Source organism: Cotesia typhae, unplaced genomic scaffold (assembly GCF_013202065.1).
Source record: "Cotesia typhae breed Kobodo isofemale line unplaced genomic scaffold, CoteBio_Ctyphae contig_5, whole genome shotgun sequence".
Lineage (NCBI taxonomy): Eukaryota > Metazoa > Arthropoda > Insecta > Hymenoptera > Braconidae > Cotesia > Cotesia typhae.
This window is the reverse complement of record NW_027423757.1, coordinates 2,439,478-2,458,168: the sequence shown is the minus strand read 5'-3', so window position 1 is coordinate 2,458,168 and position 18,691 is coordinate 2,439,478. Positions and strand designations below refer to the sequence as shown.

The following is an 18,691-nucleotide window of genomic DNA, read 5'->3' as shown; positions in this document are numbered from 1 at the left end:
CTTCATTTACGTCACTTTGACGATTAAAAAAATATTTTATTCAATTACTAAATGGTTTATATATATATTTGTCATGTCTGTATGAGTTTAGTTAAAGTTTCAGTTCTATATGGCTTTTGAACATTTTGCAAGTTTATAATCGAGAAAAGTAAAAAAAAAAGTCTCGTTCGATATAATCAGCAAGCGTACTGATATTAATTAATAAAAGTGATTTTTACAAATAACAGGTTCACCGTGGCGAGATAAAATTTCACTTGCAATATTAGAACTTCAGGAGAAGGGTGAGATTCAGATGCTATATGATAAGTGGTGGAAAACCCCAGGAGATACTTGCATGAGAACTGAAAAAGGAAAAGAGAATAAAGCGAACGCTCTGGGTATTTCGAATATAGGTATTAAATTCATTATTCGTTTATGATTTTAAATATTTACTAACTCTAATAATTGAATTATAATTTATTTTAAATTAAAGGTGGAATCTTTGTTGTTTTATTGTGTGGGCTAGCATTTGCAGTATTAATTGCAATATTTGAATTTTGCTACAATTCAAAACGTAATTCCATATCCGAACGGGTAAGTTGCCAGAAAATATTACTCCGCACATTTAGCTTTGTGCATTTTACACTTACGTTTATCATGTAGCTTGCTGGTGTGAATTCAACTTTTATTTACGGTTGCTATTGAACAATCATTGAAAAATTTCAACAGAAATATAAACACATTAATAAATTAAAAAATGAAAATAAGTAAACAGTAAAAAATATTTTTATTTATTTGCATGAACTGCATTAGCACGAACTTATCGACTGAAGCATGCTAATCATCAAATCACTCTCAAAGCATTAATAGTAAGTAAAGGTAAGATTAATTTCTTAATTAAAATGTTCACGCTCTTTTTCAAGTTTATTTTTTTTTTTTAGTATTTTTATTGGGTTAATCATTTATTTACGCATAAAGATTTCATAAATAAGTTTAAGTAAACAGAAAAGAACAGTTCTATAAGAATAAAAAATCAACTAAAGTCGAAATATTTAACTTACAAAAAACTTGCATGAAGTTAATGAATCGAAATTGAAGTTATTAAACTTTCAAATGTACTCTGCAAAAAGTAAGAATATTGATTCAAACTTCTAAGAGTTTGACAAATTTACATTTGAGTTGAATCGAATTCACTTAAATCAACTTCAAATAGCTTGTGCTAAAAGTAATTTTTTTTTTAAATAAATTGCTCTGACGATTATATTAGTTTTTAGATTTAAACTTAACTAATGAATTATATTCAATTGAATTAGAATTTGAATCCATTAAGTTCAACTTTCATTCCGTGAGGAATAAACCTAATGAATAGTATTTAGAATAATTATCTGATGTACTGAAGTTAACTAAAAATATCTTTATCGAAATATATACAATGCTTCAACAAAAGTATTTCCATTGTTAATCTTAATTCGATAAATAAAAAAAAAATTATTTCTTCTTTTTAAGTTTGAAGCTAATTTTAAATAAATGATCTCATTAAGCTAAAACGTAAAACTTTTATTTTTAAATTGAGCTAAATTTACTTTGACAAAAAAAAATGCAAATAAAGTTCAAAATTAAAAAATTCATAAATTTTTCTGTCACATTTATAAAACTGTTTCTTTTACATGCATAACGAAAAAGATTGAATAAATGAATAATTTTAAATGCATGAGGTCACTGCAAAATCTTGAATTTTGACAACTGTTAGTATTCTATTCTTATTTTTGTTAACAAAAGAATTTACAAAGAAATATTTCTTCAAGTGGATCGCAAGAACTATCTAAAAGCAGAGTAAAAAATCTAGGTCATGCATGTAATTATTTTGAAGAATTGAAACAAATTATCAAATACAGTATTCTGGAAAAAATGAAGAAAAAAAAATAAAAAAAAGCAAACACATAATGACCCTGCAAAGAATTCTTGAAACTTTTTGGTCGAATCAAAGACAATAAAAAATAAAATTTTAGGCTCATTAGAGCGAACGTAAACTCGAAGACAACGAGGAGTTCAAGAGGTGCCCTGCAGGGTCACTTATTCAACTCGTTTTTATAAAAGATTTCCATAGTAAGAAACAAATATAAATGAGTAACCAACCAGCGCAAATTGAATTGTTAATACAGTCAACATCATCAGCACAACCACCTCCCACATGCTCAGGCTCGCTGCAAGCAATCCCGCAGAGTATGCAACAGCAGAATCAGCAGCAAGAGTCTTTATGCACCGAAATGATGCGTGAATTATATCGCGCGCTCCGCTGCCGCTCATCGTCTCAGAGACGACGAGCTTGCGAGAAATGTTCCACTCACGTTGTGGGTTATCCATTGGACAATATCTCCGCAACTCCTTTTAATGGGATGAGATCTCAGGTAAATTTCAGTTAACTCATTTAATGGCTTGTAGGGTGTAGGATAATTCGATTTTACTGACAAATGGAAGACTAAGCTGATTATTATGGTGACAGGACTAAATATGCACGATTATGTGTTACGTAGCACTCGTAACGTACAACACTTACAATCATAGCGCCCATAAGACATGAGAAGTGATAAGCCATGTTCTTAGGGCAACAAGAGCGTACATGAAAAAAATAACAATGAAAAAATTATATCATCTAATTCAAATGTGGCCCGTCGTGAAGAAAACTGAAAAAATTAAAGTTTCAGATTATAATTATTACGTTAAAATATAAATATTACATTCTACAATGTAATTCTTACAAGATTTGTAATAATTACAATCTGAAACTGTAATTTTTCCAGTTTTCTTTACGACGGGCCACGTTAACATCATATCATATACATTTTTCCATTTTTCTTTTTTCCGTGTATAGTTTTTTTTTTTATTTTGCTCTAATTAACTATAATAAATTTCTCATAGCTTAAAAAAAAAAAAAAAAAAAAACTTCAAATCAAAAAGATGTACCTACATTTCGAGCTAAGCGCTTTAGTAGTATTAAGAACTTATAGTTGCTGATTTATAAATTAAATAAAAAAAAACAGTTATTGTCCATAAATTTGGTTTCTTTTGTTTTTAATGTAAAGAATCAATTCTTTAAAAAGATATATTCAGTTTTGAAAGTAGTAGTCTGGTAACTTGTATATTTTTTTACATTTTTTTTCGAGAAATTTTTTTATGTAAAAATTTAATTCAATCGTTGTGCTTTCTTTTTACATGTTATCATTGACATCTAAGAGTGCATAAAAAAATTTTTTTACCTAATTTTACAATGGTTTAGAATACCAATTATCATCATTGGACAAAGTAAACGCTTCAAGAAAAAAATAAGTCGTGGGCTCTGGTAATGTCGGCTTTTAAAAACTCATTTGATTAAAAATAGTCAAATAGATTATAATACACGGAAAAAAGAAAACTTGAAAAATTACATTATAAATAGTAAAAAGTGTCCCGTCGTATTCAAAACTAGAAAAATTGCCGTTAGAAATTACATTTTTGTAACTCAAACTTTGAATGTTAATTTTCAAAGCTTTCAATGTGAATATTACATTTTACAATGCAATTCTTATAAAATCTGTAATACTTACAATCTGAAACTATAATTTTTCCAGTTTTCATCACGAAGCACCACGTTAGATTATATACTGTAATTTTTCTTTTTTCCGTTTGTAGATGATTTGTCATTTTCGTTGAAACTACGATTACAAAATTCATCAGAAAATAACAAAATAGCGGACATCGAAAAAAAAAATAGTGATTTTTTTCCGACAAAATGGTCAAATACGAAAGTTTTTTTCATCCGGGCCAATCGAAAAAACTTGATTCTAAGAAAAACGCGTTCAAAGTTTTACGACCATTCGGCGCGCAACCACAGAGTGTTATCAAATAACTTATAACTCGTTATAACTTTGTTTTCTTTCGAATTTAGGTCTAAAATTTTAGCAGTAATCTTACAATGTATTTTAATTTCGAAATATGCAAGAAAAAAGAATCAGCAATTTAACGTAAAAGCATCCTAAATTTTAATAAATAAACTTAAAATTTTTTTTTTGATATTTTTATCATTTATTATTTATTTTGTGTTAAAAAAATATCTTTACTCATTCTCATAACTATATACATACCTTAATAATTTGAATCATCGATGTATTTAGAGCCTTGACTTTACATCACTTAATTAATTAAAAATATATTAAATAAAAATTTTTAACTTCTTCCAGCAAAGCAACCTAGGAGTGGCAAATGAATTGCCGCCATCTCACATTCACTTGCATCATAGTTGAATCCTTGACATGCCCAAGAAAAATATCAACAATAAACGATAAAATTTAAGTAAATATATCGTAATTGAAAATGGAATCGATGCCAAAAAATTTGATTACTAATAATTTATAATAAAATAGACCAATGAACATTATTCGATTCGAATAATTATAATATTTCTAAAAAGTATGAAATAAGAAAATGTTATACTCAGTCGACTCGAATTGTCTAATGTATAATAATTAAAATACATATAGTTAGATAAATATAAGGGTCGAGTATCACCGACAGTGAAAAAAAAAAAAAAAAAAAAACAATGATTTGATTTTTATGTTAGACTTAGGTCTAGATTATACTTGATTTTACGTAATACTGTATTTATCAATGAACAATTTTTGCACAGTGTTATTTAAAGTAATCACTAGCGTTTGTCTTGATAAATATCCAGACAAATTACAAACTATGAAGCATGCCAGATTTAATTGTAAATATGAATCGCGTAAAAATATATTTATAAATATTCGTTAAATGTATCAATAAATAAAAATATTAATATATATATATATATATATATATATATATATATATATATATATATATATATATATATATATATATATATAACAATAATAATAATACCAACTATTGATTTAGACATAATTATTTAACGTTTTGTATTATGTTTTTGTAAATAAAAATTTTCATCCTAAATAAATCAATAGAAATATATAAAAATTAAGTGGTAAATAATTATAGCATAATTTTTTTCTTTCAATTGTATAATACTGAAGTTAGCGGTCGTCTGTCAATTTAAAAAATTTTTTTAACAAATTAATTACAATAAAAAAATTAGGAAAACGGTTGACCCTGAAGGCCATCCCTGTAACTTCCCGCTACTTTCGTATTTAAGCGTTCAAAATTGCTTTTATTACGTTTTTGAACTCGAAGAGCTCAAAAATATAATTTTCATGTAGTTTTGAGCTCTTTGGGGTCAAAAGTCTGATAGAAGTTTAATAAAACACTATTTTTTGAATTTTCAAACCGCAATAACTTTTGAATTAATGAACCGATTTTCATACGGTTGGCGGAATTCGACGCAGTTTTTCAAATTCTATGATATATTTTTAAACACAAATTAATAAGACCGAAAGTTTTGGTGTAATTCGAAAAAAAACGCTTTTATTCGATTTCTTTCGTCAACGATAACTCAAGAACGAATCAACCGATTTTGACCAGCTTGGTGGTGGATCAAGCCGTTTAAAAGTTATTTAAAAAAAACTTAAATTAAAAAAAATTTTTTTTCGTAGTTTTTTTAAGATTCCTCAAAAACTACTGGTCGGAATCGGTCCAAATTGTATTCAATACCAAGTTTAGTCAAGCTTCCTAGGACCTCAAAACGTCAAGATCTGATGATAACTCGATTTTCGGAAAACGGGGTAAAAAAAATAACTTCTCAATTTTTGAAAATTTTCAATTTTCTTAGCCCGAAGTTAAAAATGCTTCTAAAAATTTTCACTTGTAATTTTTATTAATTTTTACATATGAAACTTTTTAATTAAATTTTTTTCTTAATAATTTAATTGCTATAAAATTCCAAAAAAATTTTTAATATCTGTCAACTTCAGTGTTATTCAATTGTTTACACTTACTCTGGTTTGAAAAAATTATAAAATAACATTTTTACAGGGGTTAAATTATTAAAATTTTAATAATGTCTTCAATTTATAGTCAACCGTGCTCACCAATCAAAAGAATTTTGGAGTATTCAAAACCTTGTTCATCTTCTGTAAAAATTTCAACCCTCGACGCCAGACACGTAAAACAAATTGACAATTTCTATCAAGTATTTACTGATCATTTAATTTCAATAAAATATAACTATCATCTATTTAAAGTAGGATTTTTATAATAAGGGTGTGCAATTACATCGAGAACAATACAAAGATCGCACAGGAGCATCACATCCTCTTGATTATTTCAAAAAGAATTACAATGGATTAACATGGTCGTACTTTCAAGAATATCCAGTACCGTACATTAGTTATAAACTACCGCTTGTATTTTCTACAACTTATGATCAACCATTTAAGCTCCCTCTTCTTCCGGATCGAAAAAATTTGGCTATTCACGACCGCTCGAACTGTATAAAATATAAGCGATAAAAATATGAACTCATTAATAAAAAATTATAAAATTATATAAATATGTTTACTATATTATTATTTTTACAATAAAGTGTTACTTTTTGATTTAAAATACATTAATTTAATACTGAGATTTTTTACAGTGTCGCGTTTTTTAACTGGACCACATGTTTAACCACTTTATTTTTTTTTTTTTATAACTTCGGTAATTATTTACAAGTGGGATCAATCCCATTTTGGGCCATAACTAAGTGAAAAATTAACATTTTCAAATTTTTTTTATTCCGCTTGTTTTTACGGCGGATTAATGATAAAAAATATCGTGAAAGAAAAAAATAAAGATTTCGATAGCTTTTTTGCCTTCAAAAGTTGGAAAAAATTTTGGCTTTCATGTTTTTGGATAAAATTTCTATTTTATCTTTTTTTGATATTTTTAAAATATATTTTTTTGAAAAGTACAAAAAAAAACTAACAATTAAAAAAAAAAAAAAAAAGGTGAACATCACAATTTTATAAAAAATTTATAAATTTTTTTTATATTTTTCAAAAAAAAAATATCAATAAAATCAAATAAAAATTTCGTTCAAAAAATAAAAATTAAAATGGTTGACCCCACTTGTAAATATTTACCAAAACTTCTTGTTTCACTTGCATTGAGGTAGAAAGTAAAAAAAAATTCTACACGATACTTTTAATGAAATAAATTTTTTTGATTTATTACTTGCATTGAATACAAAAAAAGAAAGCTACAATAACATTTCTTACATACATTTTCATACAGTTTTAATAGATTAAAATTCAAAAAAAAAATACTATAAAGATAGCTCTGCATTTAAATTTATAATTTAAAAAATATAGCTGATATTACAGTTAACTTTTAATTCATTACAACTAATTAACATCTACATACTTTAATCTAAATATTGCACGCTAAATTTATTATTGCGATTTCTTAAATATTTTAAGATAAGATTTTATTTTCAATACAAAACTTTTTCACTGATTTTCTGAATATTCTGCTATTATTGTTAATATTATTACTTTTTATTTTTATTTTGTAAAGATTAAAATGATTTTTATTGTATTGTCTATGGTATTTACGAGTTTCCCAAGTTTTTTGTAAGGCACTTGTTTTAGTGAATAAAAAATAATCAACAAAATAAATTAAGTGTGATAAATGTGATTATCATCAATAAAAATATTAAATTTATATTTAACTCAAACAAGTAATGTTATGGTGTGATTCAATTCTTAACTTAACTAAACATTCCAAATTAAAATAAATTGATAAAATGCAATTTTTTCTGTTATCACTCCACTGAAAATATTTTTAATTATTTTGTCAACTATGAGTAATTTTTAAAAAATGTGGTTTTAAATAAATCAGTGAATTAGGTCATCATTGAAATATCTACCTGAAAAATACCGTTGTTGATCATTTAACATAAATCATCTAAAATTTTAAGAAAGTTATATCACAAAAAAATCTTTTTTACCCTCCTCTTAACTCGTCAGCTTCGTTACCACTCCTTCTTCTTCGACCGCGTCCTATAAACAATTCAAATTTTCTATAAAAAAAAAATTGATTACAATGAAATCTAAGAAAAATAATAACATTTCCGTAGTTTTACGAAAACCATAATAGAATGATAAATAAAATAAAGTATTTAACCGTATTATTAAAAGAAATGCAGTTAAATAATGTTTCATATTAGTGATTACTAAAATTTATAAATTTAATCAAATTTATGTATTTCGAGATTGTTAAATTATATACACTGAGTTATTTGAACACAAAAATAAATAATTGTCATGACTAATTAGTCGGGTTAATTTCTCACTATCGTTCTACAAATGCATTCAGCAGTAAAAAATATTTATTCAACAAAGCCATAGACATGTTAATAAATACAGAAATCACTTTGTAGAATAAATTGTATTAGTATTTTTTTTTTTTTTTTTTTTTTTTAAATGTATTATTGACAATCATCAACTGTCGCTACCTCGAATTTGGTTCAGGCAGGCCAACATCCTTATCATAAATACAGCTGGTACTGTGATTGTATCTTTGGTTTCTTCAAGCATTACAGCATTGCGTTTTTGGAGCTATAAATAATAAATTGACAAATTAAATCAAAGTTAATATTCTATAGTTATTTTCATTCTTGTTACTTTTTTTTTCTAATTGTAAAATCTTGTTATAAAATTTCAACATTTAATTTTATACTTTTGTATAAAAATGTAAAAAAAATGGTAAAAAATAGATCAACTTCTATCCTCTAAGTTAAAATGCATGATAGTCTTGAAGTTAGTCAAAGGTCAAAACTCGCAAAAATCGGGCAACGATTCATTATTGGTTGAAATTTAGGCGCGCGCGTAGCGCGCTATTCAAATTTCTAGTATCTAAAAATCCAAATGAATATAAAATAAAAAATTGTTCTTTTTAGTTATCATTTAAGATGAAATTATTTAGCGTTACAGATGCCATAAGGGCATATCAGCCTATTATATGCCCTTATGGCACCCGGGTTACCCACTGGGGGCCATAAGAGCGAACAAAAAAAATTTTTTTTTCGGGAAACAACGTATTTTTACTTTAAATGTATAGAAATGATGAAAAATTCTTTAAATTAAATGAAGAAATTATCACAAATTTCAAATTCCAAAAAATTTTGATCAAAGTTTATTTCAAATTTGAAAAAAAAATTTTTTCATCATTTTTATGCATTTCAAGTAAAAGTAAGTTGTTTCCGTTAAAAAAATTTTTTTTGGTACGCCCTTATGGCTCCCGGTAGGTACCCTGGGTGCCATAAGAGCGTACCAAAATTATTTTTTGCATGTCTGCCCGTTTCAGGGATAACTATATAGATTCCCGGAAAAAACTTCTTTATACGCCCTTATGCCTTTTCAAGGGTATTTTTTTCGTGATACGCCCTTATGGCATCAGTAACGCGATTTATTTAAATAAATATTAATATCATTAACTTACATCTTCTGCAAAACTAGTGTTGAAATGAGCTTCTTCACTAACCGGCGCCCAAAGTTTAACATCGTAATCGATTCCCGAAGTTGCAAGCATTGGTAGGTATGGATGTGGTTGCAGACAATTGACAACGTGTTGATCAGCTTCCAGCAACATGCGAAGTTTAGCTGTTTCTCGATCCCAAATGAAGACATGACCACAGTCACTGCCAGACATGACGAAATCGTTGCCCCAAAAATTCGCTTCTTTGATCATAGTCCTAAAGAAACTAGAGTCAAACGAGGGAAGGACAAGCGATCAGATTCATTGGATGGGCTGATTCTAATTGGCCCAGTCCATTCGGGAGGTTTTTACCAATGTTATCAATATTTTAAGTGTATTTGTCCAGTTGTTGATATTATGGTATGTTTCTTACTAAGGGTTACCATTAAGCATTGATGAGTTTATCGTAATTAAGTTTTTTTAATCGCTCAACATACTGGGTATTGTTGTATCAAACATTGACTTGTTATCTATGCTAGTTTTCTTGTATTATTAATTAAGTAATAAATATATACACATAAAAAAAAAGAACTGTTCTACGTTTGAATTGAAATAAACAGCCATACCTAGCGTTACGGTGACCCATGTATTTTTGTCTTACATGAAATTCTGTTGATGCATCAACGTTAAATGATTGTTCACACCCTAATGAAGATCGAGCGTTTGCCACAGCTTCATCCATTTCTGTTTCAATTGGATTTCTTTCCCTCCTATGACTAAAAAAATTTCAAAAAATTTTTCTTAAAATGATTTCTATATTAAGGGATACAACTAGTGTAAAATAAAAAAAAAATCGATTTTTTTTTTCATGTTTTGATAGGTTATCCCTTTGAAAATAAGATACTAAAATTTTAAATCGATAACTCAAATAGTTTTTTAGTTACAGCTAGTCAAAGAATAGCCGCTCGGCAGTTAGATTAGGATCATTTTATTTTTAAAAAACGCGTTTTTCTCGAAACAGCATTTTTCGAATTTGCTGGAGTAATTACTTGGAGACAAATGATCTGATCACTACCAAATTTTTTTCTGTATATTCTGTATATAGTTCTCCATACGACCCTCCAGCTTTTTGATTTGATCAATAATCGAATTTTGGCAGGCCAAAAACGACGAAAATTTCAGGTAAAATTCAATTTTTTTTTTAAACGAGGCCCAGTTTTGTCAATTTTTTATATTTTTTTTTTTTCGGCCGTGGGTCTTTTTATATGGGATTTTACTGTGTATTCTCAAAATATGTATAAATATATCCTTAAAATTTCAAAACAATTGATACCGTAGTTTTTTTTATTAATTTCCAAAAATCGCCTTTTTTTAGGCTGTCACACTAGTTGTGCTCTTTAATAGAAAGAAAATAAATTATAAAAAGAAATATTTTTTTACCTTTTCTTTGACATTTCCGTTTCTTCATCATCACTATCAGTGTAAACCTCTTCTTCTTCTATTTGTTCATCTTAAAAAATTAAATATATTTAACTATTAATTTAATAATTTTTTTGTTTTTTACAAGAAACTTAAGCGAATGCGTCAACTACTTACGATCACATTTATGATTGAATGCTGACTTATTATCATAACTACTTGATGGTATCGTTGATGTAACCAATTTAGAACTCAAACTTTGACTTCCAGATGGTCCTAAAAATATTATAATATTGCTTGTTTGTACAAATATTTAATCTCAAAATATGTAACATTACCTGGATGATAGCTATCCCGTATAACTTCATTAGCTACTCCCAAAGATATAGTTGCACCGGTAGAACTTTTATCAGAGTAAGTTAGGCTTACTGCAGGTTCACTGCCATGTCTACAAAAATATCGATAATCATAAAATAATTAAAATTTATTTTTTCTTAGTAAAAAAAAAAAATAATAAATAAATCAACGATCAAATCAATAATCAATAAATAAAAAATTAATAAATACTTTTCTAAGAAGCCATCTCTCATTGATGTTAATCGATCTTGCAAATTTTCCATCATTGTTTCGTCTCTAGTACTATCTACATTCATCGAAGTGTCATCGGCATCATTATCATTATCGTCATTAATTTCATCACTGCGATTATTATCACCATCTGTTATTTGATTCCTCGTAATTTTATCACGTGGCAAGCAAGAAGACACGTGTGACTGAATTAGATTTTCGGTTTGATTCGTTTCATTATTTATAGAATTATGTTCAGACTGTTCATTTATTATATTTATTTCGTCTGCGGATTCAGACGATGAGTTATTTATAGCTGAACTTTGTTCAAGTTCATTAGCACTTACAACCTCAGAATTATTTGAATTTAAATTATTTTCTTCGCCAATTTCCATATTATTATCTTGACTATCTTCTAATAATTAAAACAATTTTAATTATTAATACATTAGTTTATTTAAAAATATTTACTAAATTAATTTATCAAAAAATAGTACCTAATGCTGGATAATTTGATTCCGTTTCCATAACTTGCACTTCATTACTTCTTTCTTCATTAATTTCAATAGATTCTTCTGGTTGTTGGCTTTCGGTATGTTGATCAATAACTCCTTGAATATTATCACCACCATCGCCGCTCAAAGCAGCTCTTGTAGCTGGATCATTCAACATTCTACTGAGGACATCAGTCATCCGTTGCATTAATGATGTATGTAGCATAGGCCGAGCTTGAGCTATTTCTGCAAATCGTAATATTTACAGTTTATACTAAATTTTAACATCATTAATTAGATTTTAAGTTCATAATTTACCTCCACTTCGACGTCCACCTTCACGCTCAGGACGAGCGTCTGGGCCAGTATCAGACCAATCTCCACGTAATCTTAATCTTCGAACTGGCTGAGGAGATCTGACTGGTGGTCGCTTATTTTTACTCTTTTCAGATAGACAATCTTTTTTCAAACAGACACTCCCTTGATGCTAAAAATGAACAGTTTTTGATTAACAACAAAAAAAACACTTCTAGTTTATCGACAAAGTTTTTATCAATAAAGTAATTATCTTGAGATGCTTAAAGTGTATTTTTTAATTAACAATATTTAATTTAATTAATTACAATCATAAAAGTTATTTTCAATTAAAATTAATACCTTTGCGCTAAATAAATAAATATGGTCACTACTGTAACTGACAAGCACATCATTGCCATCAGGACTATAACACAAAGACGTTATCCGATATGCATGTCCTTCGAATTCTGGTACTGTGAACACTGATACTGGAGACGTCCAATTTACACTTTTCTCATCAGTCCAATCTTCAATAGAAAATATTTTTAATTACTTAATAAATTAAATAAAAAAAAAAAAAATGAACTGTTAACGCAGTAAAAAAGTTTTATTTTTATAAATAAAACATACTTCTTTCGCCGATGCTCAACATTCGACGATCATAAATCCCAACAGAGCTATCGGAACAACCAATCGCTAAATAATGTGGCATTGCAGGATTTATTGACATTGCTGTTACTGGCCGTTGTCTTAATATTAGTATATCCTTAATGAAATTACAATTAATATGGGAATTAAAAAATAAATTTAATAAATTAAATTAAATTTAATTAAATAAATTAAAACAAACCTCTTTACATCTAGGCGTATTACATGCAGACTTAACACGAAGATCAAAATATCGAACACTACAGTCTTCTCCACAACTTAGAAAACTGTGTGGTTCACCAGGAACTGTTGCTATTTCATAAGTAGTACCATTGTGACACGTAAATTGATTGTGAAAAGTCTCAGATGTTCTCATTAAATCTAAAAATACATTTATTAAAATTTAATTAAGCTCGTAGATAAAAATTTAATCTTAATCGAATGAAATTGAATAATTTTTACCTGTATAAAGAATCATTCCATCCCCACTACACGATACAATGCGATGATCACCATTATTTGGCAAAAATTTGGCACTAAATATGTTAGCTCTATGGCTAGTTTTATAGTCTTTCAGAACCTGTTTTAATAAAATGACAATACTTTTTATTTATTACACATAATACATTTCTAGAGCGATAAGTATAATTAGTAACACAAGGAACATTCGTTAAATTTCATTATCCCATTTGGCAAAGTCCCCAATTTTTTATGCAGGTCAATGTTAAACCTTGACTACATTTGCTATGCATAACTTCCTTTATAATTTTATTTATTTCACACATCTTATTTATCTATTTCTCTAGCTCATTAGAAAATTTGCACCCGTCACTCATCAAGTAAATAAATAAAAATTATAAGATTAATTAAAAATATTATTTATATATCATTCTTTTGTGCGCTAAATCAAGCGATAACATTTTTTCAAGACAAAAAAATGTCAAAACATAAAATATGAATGTTTTTTTCGCCAAATAAACTGTGCCTTGCAATCTTTTTTTAGCTTTTATTTTTTTTTTCGATTTTTTTTTTTTTTTTTTTTTTTTTTTCCAATTAAAATATTTGCCTAATTAATAAATAAATTAATAAAACTACTGTTTTTTTTTTACCTTATAATTATAAACATTAGTGAGGACTAGATGCTGATCATCACTGCCTGAGAGTATATATTCACCATTATGATTCCAACATATCGAATTAACACATCCATTATGTACCTTTAGACGTTTCAAAAGTGACATCCTCTGCACCAACTCCAAACTTGCTGCAATGATTAAATTAAAAAAATTTGATGACTAATAATATAAAAATAACTTTTTAGAATATTCAAAATTTATAAATATTCAACAAAAGAAACATGACAAAAATGTCATTAAATATAATCTTACATTTAAAAAAAAAAAAAAAAAAAAAAAAAAAAACAATAATTCTTACCTTTACAACTGTTATAAAGTTTAACTTTAGCATTGTAATCATACGGCTGATTATAAAGATCATTAAAAAAATTAGATTTTGTTCTTTTCATTTTATTATTCAACAAGTAAACTGATTAAATGTAATAAATAAATAAAATATAACAAAACAAAACAAAGTAAACAAGACAATGAAAATTAAGTATTTTTTAGTGTTAACTCAATTTTATAAATTATATAGTAATTAAAGTGGTCCACGACAAAAATATTTGCTTGATGTCTCAAGTCAGATCGTTACACTAAATGAATGAATAAAAACAGTCAGCCAAATTTTCGTGCTTGATGATGACGTTTGTCGTTGAAAGCACTCGCGCCATCGCGATGTTATATTTACACTATTACTGATATCATTATCTTTATCTTAATAATCCGTACTAACAAAACCAGCAATCAAGTATTGAATATCATTTATTATTCACAGGAAATACAACAAAATCAATATTTCTAGTAACCAATTGAATTCCTTTTCGACATTGATAACAATGATAATAATTAACAAATAATGTATAATGTGTGCCGACCGAGCACAATAGTCTAATATATAATATATATATATTTATGTTCACATCCCCGAATTTTGTCGATGCCCACCGATTACTAAAGTGACGTCTGATTAAGTTGTAATTTAATAGTTTTATAAATTATTCATTAAATTTATATATAGAATAATTATTCAAAATTTAAATTATAATTTTAAGTCAAGAATTTTTTTTTTAAATAAAAATCTTTTTTTCAGATAACCACTTGGAGGATACGATCCTGAACGGAACTTATAAAATCAAATGTTGGAATTTTTTAAATTAAAATATTTCTAAATAATTTAGTCACGTGTTAATAAAAACTAATTTTAAAGTACATAAACCATAATAATTATATTACTTAAGATAACATTTCTTAAATAAAGTTTAGATAAATTTATAAATAAATACGATAAACATGATTGTCATTTAAATGCGTGCCGGTTTCATAATTTAAATTATCATTAAATTTTATTATTGTTTATTTTTCGTGTTTTAAAACTAAAAAGTTTTTTTTTATAATTGACATCATGAACAATTTACTGGTGATACAATTTATTTACAGGTATGTTGCAGAAAAATTAATTTTGAAATATAAACATAACCTGACTTTTATGTTTTATCTTTCTACTTGTTTTTATTAAATTAATTTTTGTTTTTATTAAATGCTTTTTAAATAGTGTATAATTTTATTAAATTTGTTAATTGATCTTTTTTTTCAGACATGCTATTTGTCGCAGTAAAATAAATCATCAACAACTATGCATGGCTCAGAGGTTGATGAGTTCTAAGGATTCTTTATCATCATCGTCGTCGTCAGATTCTTCAGATTCTGATTCAAATCAAAATGAAACTAAAAAAATTAAAAAAGTGAAGAAATTAGAGATTGTGGAAAGAAGTGAAACGGAAAAAAAGGAAACTGTTGATTTACTGAATAGTTTATTGACTAATATGGTAAATAATAGCAGACAGTATTATCAGTTTAATTATAAAAAATTTTATGAATTATGTAGACTAATAAGTGATTTTACTCAGCAGTAACACATCTTTACTCCAAATTACTCAACTCTGCGACATACTGAACTCCCCTAAAATAATTGAATAACTTTAAAAAAAAAAAGAAACTTTATTCAATTCTTTCACTACTCGATACTAACTTTACTCAACGTTAACTTTACTCAGTATTAATCATATTCAATGATATCTCGACTCAATAATATATTGGAAGTGTTGAAGCGCTTTTAAAAATCTCATCCAATTTTTTTTTATTTAATAATATGTTTACTTTCAATAAATTAAAAAAAAAACTTTACTCAATAATTGTGTTCTTAAAAAATAAAATTCTATTGTTTTACAAACTTTATTCAATGTCAACTTTACTCAATTATATATCATTTACATATCTATACACATTGAAAAAAATTTTTTTTTAATTTATCAAATTATTTTATTGAAGTACAGATTGTACAGAGCTGAGAAATTTTGAGTACAGTTTTATTTTTGCCAGTTTTATTTATTTATTTAAAAAAATAAATAAATAAATAAATAAATGAGAAAATTGACAACTATTTGTTGAAAAGTAAACAGTTCAGAGATAATTTGCCTAGTTGAAATTATATGTTTTTCGTAGATGATAATAAAGTTAATTTTGTTCCAGAATTCTGTTAAAATTGAAGACAAAACCATTCGTGCTGTTCCAAAAAAGGAACGGAAACCAAAACCACCAAAAGAGCCTGAATTAGGTTTGTATGGCAGAAAATAATCTCACCGAAATAATTATTCACTGTTACATTTATAAAAATTATAAGACATTTTTTGTAAACTTTTTTATTTTATGTAAATATTGATTTGCAGAGGAGAAGATTATTATTGCAGCTAAGGATGTCGCAGCTGTTTTAGGAGGTGATCCAGAGAAAACAGAAGCTGAATTGCTTAATAAAGTATTTTCAGCCGGTAAACCAACAAGAGCATTAGAAAACAAAGAAGATTCAATACCAGTTAAACCTTCAAAGCTTACGCTTGAGTAATTTTATTGATACGGATTTCTTTAATTATTTTTAAATTATTGTAAGAGAATAATTTTTTAACTATTTTTTGCAGAGAATTATTTTCTAAAATGCAAGTAGAACGCAAGCCAAAGATCTTACGCGAAATGATACCTTTATCAAGATCACAAAAGATTCAGGAATTAATAAGAAACTCAAGATCTCCGAACCATCCTACGAATCAAACACTCAGGTAATTTTTTACAGTATTTTTCAGTATATTTCATAGAAATCTAACTATTGCATTAGTCCTCATGACGGAATATCCAAAAAATTTTGCCATTTTCCCACTCAGTTGGTCGAGCTGATTCAGAATATACATATAGTTCAAAATTTATTCTTATTTACACAATAATTAATTTATATTTATCAAAATTTTTGACACTATTCTTAATTTAAAGTGGGTCAAAATCGTGCCCAAAGAAGTCGGTTACAAACATATAAATATACAAACAAACAAACATACAGGTGAAGCTAATAAAAAGCGTGTAAATAAAAAAAAATTTTAATACTGAAATAAGTATAAACAGAAATTTTGAAAATTCAACTTTTCAAATCTACTTCCATTTCGACCGCCGAATGGTCTTTTTAATTATTTACTAACTAAACAACCCTTCATTCAAACTGATGAATAATATTTATTTTTGTATTTCATCATTTCTAAATAATAAATTATGTTATTATTTTAAACAGGTCAGAGAAGACGCAGGTTAATTTGTTTCATGGAAAACGATTGAACATTTTTGACCCTGTAAAAGCACCCGAGGATTCTCCAATGCTGAGCACATGGAGTTCATTAGAGAAGAAAGAAATAAAAACGATGATGATTAATACACCTGAAAATATATTTGAAGAGATGATTCAATGGACAGATAAAGGAATGCTCTGGCAATTTCCTATCAACAATGAGTTCGGTAAATTTTATTGATAAAAAAGTGTATTTTCAATCTTTTTCTAATATAATATTAAAGAAAAAATATCTATTAATACTCTAAATATTCTCTAGGCCTAGAAGAAGAGGAAAAGGTTCATTTTTCGGAACACGTATTTCTTGAACGTTATTTACAAGGATGGTGTCCAAAAACTGGACCTATCCGTCATTTCATGGATCTGGTCTGCATTGGTCTCTCTAAAAATCCGTACATGACTGTCAACGAAAAGGAAGAGCATATTATGTGGCTCAAAGAATGGTTTGCTGATAAGCAAGATTTACTGAAAGAAATTGGAGCTATTGATCAAGATATTATACCAAATACATCTAAGCAAATTCCAACATAAACCGTTTATTAAATGTAATGTAATTGTTTAATTATCAGCTAAATTCATAAGTTATAATTTTTTAACCAATTTACTCAAATTGAATATTTTCTAAAATATTATTTTGCCTTCAAAATAAATGTAAAGTTAAAAATATCTTTATTTTCTCCTATGAGTTTTGGATGCCTGCATGCGGGTCGCTAGACTCAAGTACCTACTTTTATGACTCTCTGGCCGTTGAGGTCGTATAAATGCAACCTCTTGTTCTCTTCGTAACCCGAACGCTCATCTGGTTCACATTCGAATATTTTCCGTTGCGACTTTCCCTTTTTTTATATATGTAATATTTTTGTCAACGTACTTTTCTTACTAATATTTCTCAGAACTATCCCACCAATAATAAAATGAAAAGAGTCTCCGTACTCTTGTGTACACTATATACGTCCAAAAGCGTCAGTCCGAAAGGATCTTTCCTAGCGACAGCTACGTCAATTCCCATCAAGTTCGCAATCCGAAAGTCAACCATAGCAACTCAATCAATTAATAAAAGGTTCACACACCAGTTTCTTTTATCGTTCAAATCGTCAAGTGGTTTTGTGTAAGTTCAAACGTGCCAATAACATTCT

The 18,691-nt window shown here is 27.2% G+C and overlaps 3 protein-coding genes across 9 annotated transcripts in view; 2 read left to right on the top strand and 1 right to left on the bottom strand.

The window, feature by feature from the left end:
- LOC141531489 (glutamate receptor ionotropic, kainate 2) overlaps positions 1-4,808 on the top strand; it is a 121,739-nt gene extending 116,931 nt beyond the window's left edge. For 3 of the 4 annotated variants that reach the window (XM_074249336.1, XM_074249337.1, XM_074249338.1), the window contains 4 exons: positions 228-392; positions 473-573; positions 2,142-2,387; positions 4,197-4,808. In XM_074249336.1, the coding sequence (XP_074105437.1) occupies positions 228-392; positions 473-573; positions 2,142-2,387; positions 4,197-4,259 (575 nt within the window). In that variant the 3' untranslated portion in view covers positions 4,260-4,808. Of the gene's footprint in view, positions 1-227; positions 393-472; positions 574-792; positions 859-2,141; positions 2,388-4,196 lie in introns of those variants that run through there. The other variant, XM_074249339.1, reaches the window with a different exon arrangement.
- Positions 4,809-7,105: 2,297 nt separating this feature from the next.
- On the bottom strand, positions 7,106-14,630 carry LOC141530620 (DDB1- and CUL4-associated factor 6). 4 transcript variants are annotated; one of them, XM_074247827.1, is made up of 17 exons: positions 14,208-14,630; positions 13,883-14,037; positions 13,236-13,353; positions 12,976-13,154; positions 12,756-12,891; positions 12,486-12,652; positions 12,147-12,315; positions 11,832-12,074; positions 11,335-11,749; positions 11,106-11,215; positions 10,945-11,043; positions 10,789-10,858; positions 9,975-10,124; positions 9,373-9,634; positions 8,387-8,489; positions 7,880-7,931; positions 7,106-7,798 (listed from the first exon to the last, which is right to left on the bottom strand). In XM_074247827.1, the coding sequence occupies exons 1-17, from the start codon at positions 14,296-14,298 to the stop codon at positions 7,795-7,797; spliced, it is 2,523 nt and encodes an 840-aa protein (XP_074103928.1). In that variant the 5' UTR covers positions 14,299-14,630; the 3' UTR covers positions 7,106-7,794. The 4 variants fall into 4 exon arrangements, with proteins under 4 accessions (XP_074103928.1, XP_074103926.1, XP_074103927.1 ...); XM_074247825.1 differs by having other exon boundaries at positions 7,106-7,794; XM_074247826.1 differs by having other exon boundaries at positions 7,107-7,794; positions 9,373-9,625.
- A 129-nt stretch (positions 14,631-14,759) lies between these two features.
- Positions 14,760-18,221, top strand: Mrps31 (mitochondrial ribosomal protein S31). Its single transcript, XM_074247829.1, has 8 exons — positions 14,760-14,865; positions 14,982-15,328; positions 15,486-15,717; positions 16,421-16,505; positions 16,618-16,786; positions 16,864-17,001; positions 17,502-17,722; positions 17,815-18,221. Exons 2-8 carry the CDS (start codon positions 15,294-15,296, stop codon positions 18,084-18,086), a joined length of 1,152 nt encoding a protein of 383 aa, XP_074103930.1. The 5' UTR covers positions 14,760-14,865; positions 14,982-15,293; the 3' UTR covers positions 18,087-18,221.
- The last annotated feature ends 470 nt before the right edge of the window (positions 18,222-18,691 follow it).